The sequence below is a fragment of the Lissotriton helveticus genome, chromosome 11, assembly GCF_964261635.1.
Source record: "Lissotriton helveticus chromosome 11, aLisHel1.1, whole genome shotgun sequence".
In the NCBI taxonomy this organism is placed as follows: domain Eukaryota; kingdom Metazoa; phylum Chordata; class Amphibia; order Caudata; family Salamandridae; genus Lissotriton; species Lissotriton helveticus.
The window spans coordinates 40783181-40797914 of record NC_136072.1 but is presented as its reverse complement, the minus strand read 5'-3'; the positions used below and the strand labels follow the sequence as shown (position 1 = coordinate 40797914).

Here is a 14734-nt window from a genome sequence, read left to right as displayed (position 1 = left end):
TTCCATCGCGCGTCAACACAACCTTAACATCATATCCTACGCTGACGACACCCAGCTGATCCTTTCCCTTACCAAAGACCCCAACACCGCCAAAACCAATCTTCACGAAGGCATGAAAGAAGTAGCCGTCTGGATGAATAACAGCCGCCTAAACTCAACTCAGACAAAACGGAAGTGCTCATCCTAGGATCATCCCCCTCTGCCTGGGACGACTCATGGTGGCCTGCGGATCTGGGCTCAGCACCCATACCCACAGACCACGCACGTAACCTTGGCTTCATCCTAGACTCCTCACTCTCGATGAACAAACAAGTCAACGCAGTCTCATCCTCCTGCTTCAACGTACTTCGTATGCTCAAAAAAATCTTCCATTGGATGCCCACCGAAACAAGAAAGACTGTCACCCACGCACTGGTTACGAGTCGACTAGACTACGGAAACACCCTCTACGCCGGAATCACAGCCAAATTACAGAAAAAACTCCAACGCATCCAAAACGCTTCAGCGAGACTCATTCTGGACATCCCTCGCCAAGATCACATCACCGGCCACCTGAAAGACCTCCATTGGCTTCCCGTCAACAAGAGAATAACATTCCGTCTCCTCACCCACGCACACAAGGCCCTCTACAAACTAGGACCCGAATGCCTCAACACTTGACTATCCTTCTACACACCCACCCGCCAACTAAGATCCTCCAACCTAGGCCTCGCCGCAGTTCCGCGTATCCAAAGATCCACCATGGGAGGTAGATCCTTCTCCTACTTGGCGGCCAAGACCTGGAACTCACTCCCCACTCACCTCCGCCTTACACAGAACCACATCCCCTTCAGAAAAGAACTCAAAACCTGGCTATTCGATAAATAATAATCCCCCTCCCCAAGCGCCTTGAGACCCTCTGGGTGAGTAGTGCGCTATATTGAAATTGAACTTGAACTTGAACTTGATTTCTAAAAAATCTATCTTATAGTTAACCTGGCTGTGGACAAAACCGGAGTGGAAAATGTATTTAAAGGAATTCCTTGATGTTTGGACGAACAAAGCCCTCCTAAAATTGTGACAACTCTACCATATTGCCCAAACACTAAAAGAAATAGGATGTGCTACATACTGCATGAACCCTGGGACAATGAACAGATTGAGACTTTCACTAATTAAAAGGTGTTATTGGGAACAGATCCTGGTTAAACAATACATAAGATGAGGCAGTCTAATTTAGTTTCCAAGCATTAAGGCTCTAACCTACTACGAAATGTACATGAAGCTTATATTCCCTGAGGCAAAAAGAGTTTGCACATCAAAGTTAGACTATGAGTACTCGCAGTCTTGGACTACACAAAAAAGTTGACAAACAACTAGAACTGCGTACATCTTCATAACTGTAGCATAAGGTACTAAGATCTCTGCTGCATTTTATGCTTTTACGTGTAAACTCCTTGCAGGCGAGGAGGCAGCTTCTTTGCCCACTCTTAAAGAAACATAACATAAGGCATTGCAGGGAGGCTATGTTACTATGTTACCCAAAAGACTCAGATTACTTTTTTATGCCGGTAGTCTTATATTTTCCTGGCCTGGATGCTAACATGATCTGGTTTACTTTAAGATCTTAAGCATTAATTTCTTATAATTTTGTTTGTACTATATACTACCAGCTGATTAATTGACCAAAAGAAATTCAATTTTTTATGGCTGGTTTAAAGAATTTTGACTATCTGTACATATTTCTAATGTAAATATTTTCATGATATGCTCTATTTATACAGCTTATTTTTAACTGAAACAAATACAATTTGACATATGAAATAAACAAATGTCATTCATTACAGTAAACCCCCAAAAAAGCTTTTATTAGGATAAGATGACAATATTTATGTGAGGCATTATGAAGATATAATTTCGGAGTATGATATAAGAAGTATATATTGAAATAAACCACCACAAAACAAATAGCAGTTTGCCATATGACACAACAAGACTACCCACTCTCACCCAGACAATTTGCCTTTTAAATTTAACTACTAGATTATTTATTAGACTATATTTAAATATTCTAAACGGGGCAACAGGTCCACAAGTGAAACTATGCAGATGATCTAGCTATTGTTGCATCACTTTCAAGGTCTTCAGTGAAAGGGTTTTTGAATATTACTGCAAATTCAGAAACATCTCAATACATAAATTCAACCAGAATAAAATGTATTTCTTAGCACTTTAGAGGTCATCCAGAATACAAAATGAATCTATAATGTATTTTGAATTAAACAATTTCAATAATCTATCCAAAATCTATTAGCTTAATCTCTAGTTTTAAAAGAGATTTTGAAACAAAATGATCCAGATGAAACAATCTGTCTATAATATATAAAAACAACTATATAAAAGTACATATTTCTCATAACTATCATATATCTTCCAATATGCACCAACTATATACCTGAACGCTCGTTTCAAAGAATTTGAACAACGTTTCTCAAAATTTATGTGGACAAATAAACAAGTAAAGCTTACTGGAAAATGGTAATCCTATCAATCAAGAAAGGAGGATTATAGTGACAGAAACACATCAAAGTACTGGCTCAAAGCTCAATGCTTGGAAATCTCATATTTTGAAAATAAGCAAATAGGTTTGAGTATAGGTTTGTCTCACCTAGAAAACTTTAAACGACTAACACTCCTCATGATTCTTTGTCATATTTGGAAGTATTTTTGTCATAAGTGCAATATACCGCAAATAATATGAAAACACTGATCCTGAGTAATCTAAGGTTCTTACATAAATTCAAAATATCATCAATATCTGTACAGAAGTTGGTGAATATCAATAGTATTGATAGCCTTATCAATGCAGCTGACACTTTAAAATCATTTTTAAAATGCCTTTTTTTATGATGTTTTTCAGTACTTCCAGATCCTTCATTTATTTAAACCATTGAATAAGTAAGAGTGGTTGATAGAAGTTAGTGCAAAAAAAGTAATAAAAAATTAATAGCAACATGTTATTGAACATTAATGGACAGAGAAGCGGATATAATTCTAGAGGCAACTGTCAGAACTCAGTACCTGAAATTCCTGAATTCCGTAGGGACGTCAGACTGAAAGTTCGAAGCTAATCTCCCAACTCCCCTACGCCGCTGAACCAGATCTCTCTAGTCTCAGAGGCGAAAGGGAAAGGGGAAGTGGAAGACAAAACAGAGAGACTGCCCACACTGGTGCCTTCGAATCTTCTTCTTCTGAGAGGAAGGGTACACCTGTAAGAATTAACACACCATTACTACATTCCTACAATCGTGACTTCTGGAATATACTATCACGCTACTCAATACCTTCCTTTACCTGTAGGAGTGTGGACTTTAGCCCCTCTCTAATTTTATCTATGAAGGCTGATTTTGAAAACTGGTACACACGAAGACTTTGATATTGTTCTAGAAGGTTCCTTCTGAAGGGTAAAGGTGGTAAGCAAAAATATATATATATATTTCCATCTACTTCTGGATACTGAAATAAGTCTGAATGGAATTGAAATCAATCACAGGCTGATCTCCAATGGAACCACAAGAAAGAGTCTGAAGTTCAGGTTGGCACTAGAAACTGGACTGAGGATAGCGCCAAGAAGGTTGAGGATAGCGCCAAGAAAGTTGAGGATAGCGCCAAGAAGGTTTTCTCTCCAAAATGTAATCTCTGCCTTAAGCCTTAAGCATTGTTCTGGACAGAGGCTTATTTATTGTTCACAGCGCTATTCAAAGAACACTGCAGAGAGGATACTCTATCACAACCCAGTGACTGCCACTCTATGGAAAGGAATTGTTTTTGAATAGCGTCACTGGATTAACTGACTGAAACGCTTGAATTCTCTGCTGGAGTTCTGTAGCTGACAAATACTTTCCTGCTGCAATTACTAAAATTGGAAAGCTCTTACCGGAGAATGATTCACTGAGAGACTGAACCCGGTTTAGTCTTTCACAAGGCTGCCACCTGCTGTCCGCTGACGCTGCTTGCATGAGAAGGTACTGGCTCCGGAGAGAACACAAGGAGTCCCAGGAACAAAATAGCAGCGGAAATTCTAGGGCGCACTGACAGCGAGGCGGGAGCAAGGTAGAGTTTGAGAATGTCCAGAAAAGGGGACCTAAGCAGATATTTATCACAAATCTTGCTAAACTAGGGATTTTCTGAGGGAGAGAGAGCACGGAGCTACCGTCTCTCAAAATTGTCGGTTGAAGTGCGCAGTGGAACGCTCACTCGCGCTTCACATAGGAAGAGCTGCGCGAGGAGTGTAACACTAGAGCGCTAATCAGCAGTGCTGCCTGCTGACCTGGAATTCGCTTCAGCCATCTTGGAGCGGAATCTTGACACTAAAACCCTCCAACTGACTGGAGCAGCTAGCATTGTGATCGCCCTTTTTATCTTGTGTGAGGATGCGGAGGGTGTGTCTTCAACTGCAATTTGGCCATTCCTGACAGTACCCCCCACCAAAACCCCCTCCTTAGGTTTCTGGGGATGAGTTTTATGGAATTCTCTCACCAATCTTGGGGCATGAACGTTTGCACTGGGTTCCCAAGATCTTTCCTCAGGACCAAAACCCTTCCAATCAACCAAATAGTACACCTGACCTCTCTTAATCTTGGAGTCGAGAATTCTCTTAACCTCAAATTCTTCAGCTGATTGGACCTGAATTGGGGCCGGGGGTAGGACCTTACGTAGATTTGGTGGAGATCGTCGGATCAAAGACACATGAAAGGTTGGGTGGATCTTTAAAGTCTTAGGCAAATTTAACCTGACACTCACTGGATTTATCATTCGAACCACTGGAAATGGACCCACAAATCTAGGCTGAAACTTTCGGTTTCCTCTCAATCGCATATGACGAGTTGAGACCCAAACTTGATCCCCAGGTTCAAAAACGGGTCCCTCCTTACGACTCTTGTCTGCCTGTCGCTTGTACGCTGCTTTGGTCTTAGCCAAATTTTCAGAAGCTAATTGATATGCTAGTTGTAATTTCTGGACTATCTCCCCTGCTGCTGGAACTTCCACTTCTACTTGACCCACCAACATATTGGGATGCCTACCATAGTTTAGGAAGAATGGGGAGAATCCTGTAGCTGAATGTACGGAATTATTGTATGCAAACTCTGCAGTACTAAGTAAGGAAGGCCACTCTCCGGCTTGTTCCAATAGGTACAACCGAAGATATTGTTCCAGGTCCTGATTTACTCTCTCGGTCTGTCCATCCGTTTCTGGGTGATAACTGGTGGACAAACGAGAATCAATTCCCAACCCTCTCAAGAAAGATCTCCAGAAGCGGGACACAAATTGTGGGCCTCGATCAGAAATGACCACCTTTGGAATCCCATGTAATTTTACCACATGCTGAATAAATAAGGTAGCCAATTGAGTAGCATCTGGAAGGCCTTTAAGGGGAACAAAATGACTCATCTTGGTAAAAAGGTCAACCACCACCCAGATGACAGAACTCCCTTGACTGGAAGGCAACTCTACAATAAAGTCCATGGACACTGTATGCCATGGATAAGGGGGAACTGGTAACGGCATAAGAAGACCATGAGATGGTTGTCTGAGACTTTTCCCTTTTAAACATAGTTCACAAGTGGTAACATACTGTCTCACTTGAGCATCCATGCCTGGCCAGTCAAAATTTCGCTTCAAAAGCTCCAAAGTTTTAGTTATTCCTTTATGCCCAGCCAATTGCTGATTGTGAAATAAGCCAATAGTCTCTTCTTGTAACTTTGCTCCTGGAACAAATATTTTCCCTTGAATCAACGGTTTTCCATCCTTCACCAATCGATCTGGTCCTTCAGATTCCCAATTTAAATTATTCTCTTTCTGAAATTCTTCCTTAATTTTTTCCTCCAACTGGCTGACCACGGAAACTGCCACTATCTTTTCTTTTGGGATAATAAACTCCTCTGATTTTGACTTCGGTTTTATTTCTGAATCTTCTTCCAGATTCAAACGAGAGAGTGCATCAGCTTTTCCGTTTACCACTCCAGGTTTATAAGTCAGAACAAAATCGAAATCTGCGAAGAAAAGAGACCATCTGAGCTGCCGTGGGGTCAAAGTTCGAGCTGACTTTAAGAACTGTAAATTTCGATGATCAGTAAAAACCGTCACCACATGTCTTGCTCCCAATAGATAATGTCGCCACTCTTGAAACGCTTCTTTCACCGCTAACAACTCTCTGTCAGCAATTGAATAATTAATCTCTGCAGGAGATAACTTCCTAGAATGATAAGCCACCGGATGAAGCTGTCCAGTACTCTTGTGACGTTGCGAAAGGATACCTCCAATGGCCCAGTTTGATGCATCAGCTTCAACAAAAAATGGTTCCTTTGGGTCTGGATGTTGAAGAATGGGAGCTGTGACAAAAGATCTCTTTAGGAATTGAAATGCTTCTTCAGTAGTTGTTCCCCACACAAACTTTTCGTTCTTTCTAAGCAAACGCGTGATAGGACTAACCTTTTCTGAAAAGTTTTGGATGAAACGACGGTAGAAATTGGCAAACCCCAAAAAGCTTTGGACTTCTTTTACAGATCGGGGTGTAGGCCAATCCTTAATTGCCTTTAATTTTGTGTCGTCCATGTACACTCCTTGAGGAGACAGGATGAACCCCAAAAATTCTACTCTGGAGGAGTGAAATACACATTTTTCTAGCTTGACAAAAAGTTGATTCTCCATCAAGCATTTCAGGATGGCTCGTACATGAAAAACATGCTCTTCTGTATTCTTGGAGAAAATCAAAATATCGTCTATGTAGACAACAGCAAACCGATCCAAGAACTCCCGAAGAATGTCGTTTACGAAATGTTGGAAGGCTGCAGGAGCATTGCATAAACCAAAAGGCATCACCTGGTACTCAAATAGTCCAAATCTAGTTCGAAACGCCGTTTTCCACTCATCACCTTCCGCCATCCGAACCAAATGATACGCCCCTCTCAAATCTAATTTGGTGTAAATGTTGGCATCCTTCACCTGGTCCAAAAGCTCAGAAATGAGTGGCAACGGGTAACGATTTTTTTTTGTAACCAGATTTAGAGCCCTATAGTCTATACAAGTTCTCAAACTCTTGTCCTTCTTGGGAATAAAAAATAGAGGAGAGGAGACTGGAGACTGAGATGGCCTGATGAATCCATTGGCCAAATTTTGATCCAAATATTCCTTCAAGTGTAAATTCTCAGACTCAGATAAGGCATAGATCCGGCTACATGGCAGAGAAGCTCCAGGCTCCAACTCAATCTTGCAGTCATATTCCCGATGAGGAGGAAGTTTTTGTGCTTCTTTTTCGTCAAAAACCGCCTTCAAGTCTTGATATTCTTGCGGGATTTCAGGGATTTCCACTGTACATATCATTTGAGGTTGGTCGGCCAGACAATAGGAGTTCAACAAATCCTTCTCCTTAGAGATGGCATGAAAACAATTTTCCAAGCAATAGTCTGAACTTAACTCTACTGTACGCCTTGCCCAATCAATCTTGGGGTTGTGCTCCGTAAGCCAGGGCAGCCCTAAAATCAATTGAAATTGCGGGGCATCTATTAGATTGAAACTAATGCTACTACGATGTTCTCCTGGTCCCAAGACGGTGATTTCCTCTGTATCAAAAGAAATTGGACCTGAAGAAAGGGGGGTACCATCAACAGCTCGTACAGGTTCAGGTTTGGACTTCTTAATAAACTGGATGCCCAGACTCCGAGCAAACATGAGATCACAAAAATTCCCTGTAGCTCCTGAATCAATCATGATCGCCACCATAGCACTTTTTGTTTCTCCAAAAGAAATTTGACATGAAAGAATGAGATGCGGCGCAGAGGGCTGCAAGGTGTTAGCTAGACTTTGTAGATTTGGAGCTGTCTTCGATTCAGCTTCCACCAGTGCAACTCCGTCTACTGGTGGAGCCTGTCTTTTACCCATGGCGCAGTCTTAGGACGTCTTGGACACTCCTTCAGAAAATGACCGGAACCACCACAATACATGCACAACTTCCCCACACGTCTCTTCTCTCTTTCTTCTTTGCTGAGTGGTCCTCGAACAGTACCTATCTGCATTGGCTCTTCCACTGAAACCTCATCCTTGGTTTTTCCAATATCAGAACGCATTCGATCAAACCTGGGTGGAATTGTTCGAATTTCCTTCCGTCGCTCAGAACGTCTTTCTGATAGTCTCTGATCAATTTGAAGAACTAAATCTATCAATTCCGATACTTCCGTGGGCCTTCTTGGAATTTGAGCTAAACCATCCTTCAAATCGTCCCTCAATCCTCGATAGAAAATGGCTGCTCTTTTAGCCTCAGGCCTTTTTGTTTCCACAATCAATTTATTATACTGAGCTAGATAGGCCACTAATTCTCTATTCCCTTGCTTCAAATCCAACAGTTCATTGTCAGTTGACTGGGCAATAGCTCTTCGATCAAAAATTCGCAAAAATTCAGTCTTGAAATTTTCAAAGTTATATAACACTGGATCATTGGTGGACACTAAAGGCATGGACCACGCCGCAGCATCTCCACTCAAGTAAGACAGCATGAACGCCACTTTAGATTGGTCCTCTTTAAAAATTATAGGCTTGCACAGGAAATGTAAGGAACATTGAGTGACAAACACCTGAGCCTTATTCGGATCCCCCAAGAACCTCTCTGGTGGGGCCAACGGAATGGTTGGCGACATGGCATGCACTACCTGAGTGGTAAGTTCGGAAGATGACGGGGAAGGACTAAAGGTTTGAGATCTCAGACCCCCAAAATTAGGACTTGGACTAGTGGAGAGTTCATTGAGGCGTTGACGCAAATAACTAGTTTCTTGATTGGATTTCCTAACCTCCTCCCTAGTCTCACTCAACTGTTTCTGTAACCCCTCCAATACTGAACCCAAGGCTTTTAGATCAAGACCTTCAGCCATGACGCCCAGACGGAAGGCAATTGCTGGCACTTCAATCTGTCAGAACTCAGTACCTGAAATTCCTGAATTCCGTAGGGACGTCAGACTGAAAGTTCGAAGCTAATCTCCCAACTCCCCTACGCCGCTGAACCAGATCTCTCTAGTCTCAGAGGCGAAAGGGAAAGGGGAAGTGGAAGACAAAACAGAGAGACTGCCCACACTGGTGCCTTCGAATCTTCTTCTTCTGAGAGGAAGGGTACACCTGTAAGAATTAACACACCATTACTACATTCCTACAATCGTGACTTCTGGAATATACTATCACGCTACTCAATACCTTCCTTTACCTGTAGGAGTGTGGACTTTAGCCCCTCTCTAATTTTATCTATGAAGGCTGATTTTGAAAACTGGTACACACGAAGACTTTGATATTGTTCTAGAAGGTTCCTTCTGAAGGGTAAAGGTGGTAAGCAAAAATATATATATATATTTCCATCTACTTCTGGATACTGAAATAAGTCTGAATGGAATTGAAATCAATCACAGGCTGATCTCCAATGGAACCACAAGAAAGAGTCTGAAGTTCAGGTTGGCACTAGAAACTGGACTGAGGATAGCGCCAAGAAGGTTGAGGATAGCGCCAAGAAAGTTGAGGATAGCGCCAAGAAGGTTTTCTCTCCAAAATGTAATCTCTGCCTTAAGCCTTAAGCATTGTTCTGGACAGAGGCTTATTTATTGTTCACAGCGCTATTCAAAGAACACTGCAGAGAGGATACTCTATCACAACCCAGTGACTGCCACTCTATGGAAAGGAATTGTTTTTGAATAGCGTCACTGGATTAACTGACTGAAACGCTTGAATTCTCTGCTGGAGTTCTGTAGCTGACAAATACTTTCCTGCTGCAATTACTAAAATTGGAAAGCTCTTACCGGAGAATGATTCACTGAGAGACTGAACCCGGTTTAGTCTTTCACAAGGCTGCCACCTGCTGTCCGCTGACGCTGCTTGCATGAGAAGGTACTGGCTCCGGAGAGAACACAAGGAGTCCCAGGAACAAAATAGCAGCGGAAATTCTAGGGCGCACTGACAGCGAGGCGGGAGCAAGGTAGAGTTTGAGAATGTCCAGAAAAGGGGACCTAAGCAGATATTTATCACAAATCTTGCTAAACTAGGGATTTTCTGAGGGAGAGAGAGCACGGAGCTACCGTCTCTCAAAATTGTCGGTTGAAGTGCGCAGTGGAACGCTCACTCGCGCTTCACATAGGAAGAGCTGCGCGAGGAGTGTAACACTAGAGCGCTAATCAGCAGTGCTGCCTGCTGACCTGGAATTCGCTTCAGCCATCTTGGAGCGGAATCTTGACACTAAAACCCTCCAACTGACTGGAGCAGCTAGCATTGTGATCGCCCTTTTTATCTTGTGTGAGGATGCGGAGGGTGTGTCTTCAACTGCAATTTGGCCATTCCTGACAGCAACAGAGAATATCAAAGAATATCAAATTTACTCGGGAGGAATGGTATCATGCGATTAAATATTTTTTGACTTCTCGAGTGCCATAACATTTCAATGTTCCATTTCGTTAGAACCTGGCGGAAAAGTAATTTTAGGGAAAATACACATGATTGAATATGTCAAACAGATGCAACAGGTCATCTTCATAAGTACTCAGAATGTCTGCCTTTACAACACTTTTGGTAAAAGTTTGTTAGAGGTAATCCAACATCAAAGGGTGCAGGTTGATTCTAAGTGGATTATTATTATTATTATGTATTGTGATGAGAGTGCAAACTTAACTATAAAAACTCAAAATGTGTTTATATTGCTTTGCTATTGCCCTACAATGGCCGAATAATGCAGTTTGAAGTATGGTTGGAAGAATTTATCAACTATACAGCTGAAGAGAGGACTATTGCAAATCAGAAGGCTGCAGGAAACCATTACAAACACAGTCACCACTATTTTCTTACTAATTATTATTACCTATAATTTATTTGTGATCAGCAAAGCCTACTCACATCTTAAAATATCTGGGAATGTATTTGTTGCTTTAAAGTATACAATACTTCAGAGAGATAGCATGAAAGAACAACAGTATCTTACCTGTCCCCAGAAGGAGCTCAGAAAAGGTACCACTGTTTTTGTGGCTTCTATAAGGCGGTGCAGAACGCCATTGTCAAAGGAAAAACGATGCCCAAAGACCACAGCAGAGATGACATTGGTTACACAGCTCAGGATTAGGTGATGAGGCCTCAAAGGCTTCCCTGAGAATACAGAAAGCAAAAGTCATATTGGAGAATAAGGGCCTGATTTAGAGTTGGGAGTAAAGACACTAATGTCTGAAGGAATTGGTCAATTCACAAAGAAATGGTGCACTCCTTTAACTTTAAATGTTATACATGTCCCCTGTCTTGTTTAGTTTCATTTTGTATCTACAATCAGCCCCCTAACAGTTCACTCCCCTTTTGTTTGTGTTTCTTTAGAACATGCCCTACAAAGTTCATTGATGGTCAAATTGAATTCAGTTGGAAATGGTGAACGTGTCTGACTGCTTGGGTGACTTTCATTGTCATGAAATAAACTTCATTTCCACAACTTAAGTTTGTGCTTCAAAATGTATCTCTGGCTCTCTCTCTGTTATGTCCTTGCTGATGTTGTCTCCTTTTGAGACAAATCAGGCGATGAAATGCACTGGCTGAATGAAAATTCATGAACACCACTGAGGCACTTACCTCAGTCCATTTTCATCAGAGAGAGCGTTAGGGCCAAACTACCCACAGTAAGGTGTACAACAGGTATTGCACTGACAAGAATATGATAAATGTGCTAACTCTGCTATCTAGGACAGTGTTTCCCAAACTGTGGAAATGTTGAAAGTGAGTAAGTAAATGTGACTACAGCGACGTTGGGCTCCATTTTGTATTGCGGATATGACTAATATAGCATGATTTTAAAGGAATTTTGCAAAAAAGTACATCCCTCGTCAGCCAGGTTAGCTTGAATCCAGTGGCATAGTGAGCCCGGGACCCACGTCTGCATCTACCCGGCGCACTTAGGGCGAGAAAGCAAAAGACACACAAATGATGGAAGGAATGCAGATCAAATCAAAACATTCACCCCAGTCAAGAAATTTGAGTTAAATCCATTGTTTTACTCACCATGCCACCCCAGTTTAGACTCAGCCATATGCAAATCAGTCTTGACCAGATGTGGGTTCCATGATCGCTACTCCACCAGATTCAAGCTAGCCTGGCTGTTGAGGGCTGTTACCCCGAAACTAGTTCCAAGATGCTTGTTTCTGGTTCAGGGAAGACCTGGCTTGGCAGTTCGGGCTGGACTCTTCCCATGGGGAACAGTGTCAAGACTGGTTTGCATATGGCTGAGTCTAAACTGGAATGGCGTGGCGTGCAAAGAAAACAACGGATTTAACCCAGATCTATGAGTGGGGGTGAATGTTTGATTAATTCAGCGTTCTGTCCATCATCTGTTCTTTTTGCACTTTTCTCATAGGGCACTCAACTTCCTAATCCCTGATATACACACTTTCCTCACCCTTTTTACCACAGAGGAACACTCACAAATCCTGAATTGGTGGAAATAAATCTAAAGAATCATGAGCTATATTATCTTAAAAATGTCTATTTGTGCATTGTAAAATAGCTGGTGCATTCATCTTTAGTTTACAAAAAAACTAGCACGCATGATTGTAATAGTCTCTAAATTAAATCTTCTAAATGGTCCCTAAAAGTACCAGGTGCAATTCAAAACGCAGAACATTTTAGAGATGTATTAAATTAATATATCCAATTGATCCATATACAAACCTTCTTGAGAGGTGAGGAACTCTACCATGTGTTTCACCTCATCTTGTATTCGGTTTCCCATGCTCTTCTGCCTAATGCCCAGGCTGCGCAGCATGATTGCACTTGCACGTCTCTGCTGCTTCCAACTGTGACCAGTGGTTGAGGCAACACCTGTAGATACATGAATTCATAAATGGGGCATTTATGCATGGCTGTCAATTATAATTGCAAAGGTCAATAGATTTATTAGGAAGAGGCCCAGACAAGCACAATGCAATGAATGAATGGCTGATCTGTAATACAGTTCATGCTTGAGCATGTTATTCACTCTACCAGCCTTCGGCCTTAAAACGGCCTTCGTCCAGCCACTTGCTGGCTCTCCCCCACATCCACTGTATCCGCTTAGGTGGGAGATATTTCTCCTACGTAGCAGCAATATCTTGGAATTCTTTTCTTTTGGAAATCAGAAATGTGGCTGATATCAATAATTTAAAAAAAAGTGTAAGACCTGGCTCTATGCACAAATTTGAGGCCTTTAGATAGTACGCTCTTTATTTTGCGCCAGAAAGCTTGTCAGATAGGCAACCATCGCGTTCTATAAACTTGTTAACATAACATGAAAACCGTTTACTACCCCTTTTTTAGTAAAAGGACACAAAATCTTCAAAACTGAATCTAGATCAATTTCTGCTCTGAGCTTTCCTGCCTTCATCAACAACTGCATCAGGACAGCGCTATTCAGCAACCCACTATTGTCAAACCTCAACTCAGATCCAGTTTGCACCATTGGTGACTCATCAACAACCACCTTTTCTCCAGAAAAATGTCTAAGTCCCAAGGTAAATCTTCGATTGGGACCAACCTACGCTTCATATCTGACCCACACTCCATTGCAGTCGACCTTAAACATTACCTTCCCGGTCTAGCACGACCAGTTGTCAGCTGTTGGCACTTTGCCTTTTTCGGCACTTAAATTGAATTCAAACTTTGAAAATGTATTTTATATAATGCTTTGTTATGATTTTGCCTTAACTGTTTTTGTACTTCTAGATGCTTTACGCATTTTCTTGCTCTGTGGCACAGCTATCAGGGATTGTACTCAGGTTTAAGTTACTGAAACCCTTACTGAACCTAACAAGAATAATGACATGTATACTTGTGGTGGATAAGCATCCACCACATATAATAGTCCACTTTCTTATATTTTTGAAAACTGTTTGTATGGATGTGTGTGAACTCAACGAGCATCCCATCTTGTTCTGGAATTAACTGTATGTTTTTTTTTATAGAGTTGTTGTGATGGTGCAAAGGGCCACGCTTTTGGGGACAAGTAGCCTGGTGTCAGGTGATTTAGGCATTTATAGGTTAAGCAGGCCATTTTAAAGCAAATACAGTCTACTATAGAAAGCCAATGCAAGAACTCAAGTGAAAAGGAAACATGATGGCATATATTAATGTTTGAATGAGTATGGCGCAAAGCGCTTTTGCGCTGTGCTTGTGGTCTAAAGTATGGTAACTGACAACTATGTTTTGCATTGTGTTGCACAAATCAAGCACCAACACAAAACGACATGACTAAATAAACCCTGTGGCCCGTAATCCAGAATTCGGACAAACTAGGCAGATTATCATTGCTCCCCACAAGTACTCTCTAGATAAGGAGATGATGTCACAGATTTCAAACAGGTGGGTGATTAACAGGTGTCCTCTTTCTGCATCCTGGGTCATATTTATTGGGACATGTGTTACCCCTGAATTGTAAGAAGAGGGGAGTCTATTGTTTCTGCTAATCCCAATACAACAGATATGGTTAAACCTAAAATACAGGATCAATCAGTGCCAGTAGAACTAAGGGTGTGGGAGACACTTCAGCACCCCCCCCCACACACACACAGATCGGATATGATTCAATTTGCTCAGGATTACCTGTTTGGATACACTTTCTTACACAGCATGACACCGAAATACCCCATGATGGTGCTGGTCTCCTCATCCGCTCTACGTTCAATTCAGCATAACATTGATGCCCCAGAAGTGATATCCTTGAAACCTT

General features: G+C 41.7%; 1 protein-coding gene across 1 annotated transcript in view; it reads right to left on the bottom strand.

Moving 5' to 3' along the window:
- LOC144791163 (cytochrome P450 2J5-like) overlaps positions 1-14734 on the bottom strand; it is a 575154-nt gene that overhangs the window by 400365 nt on the left and 160055 nt on the right. The window contains exons 3-4 of the mRNA XM_078665817.1: positions 12703-12852; positions 10982-11142 (exon numbers count right to left, since the gene is read on the bottom strand). Of these exons, the coding sequence (XP_078521943.1) occupies positions 10982-11142; positions 12703-12852 (311 nt within the window). The remainder of the gene's footprint in view (positions 1-10981; positions 11143-12702; positions 12853-14734) is intronic.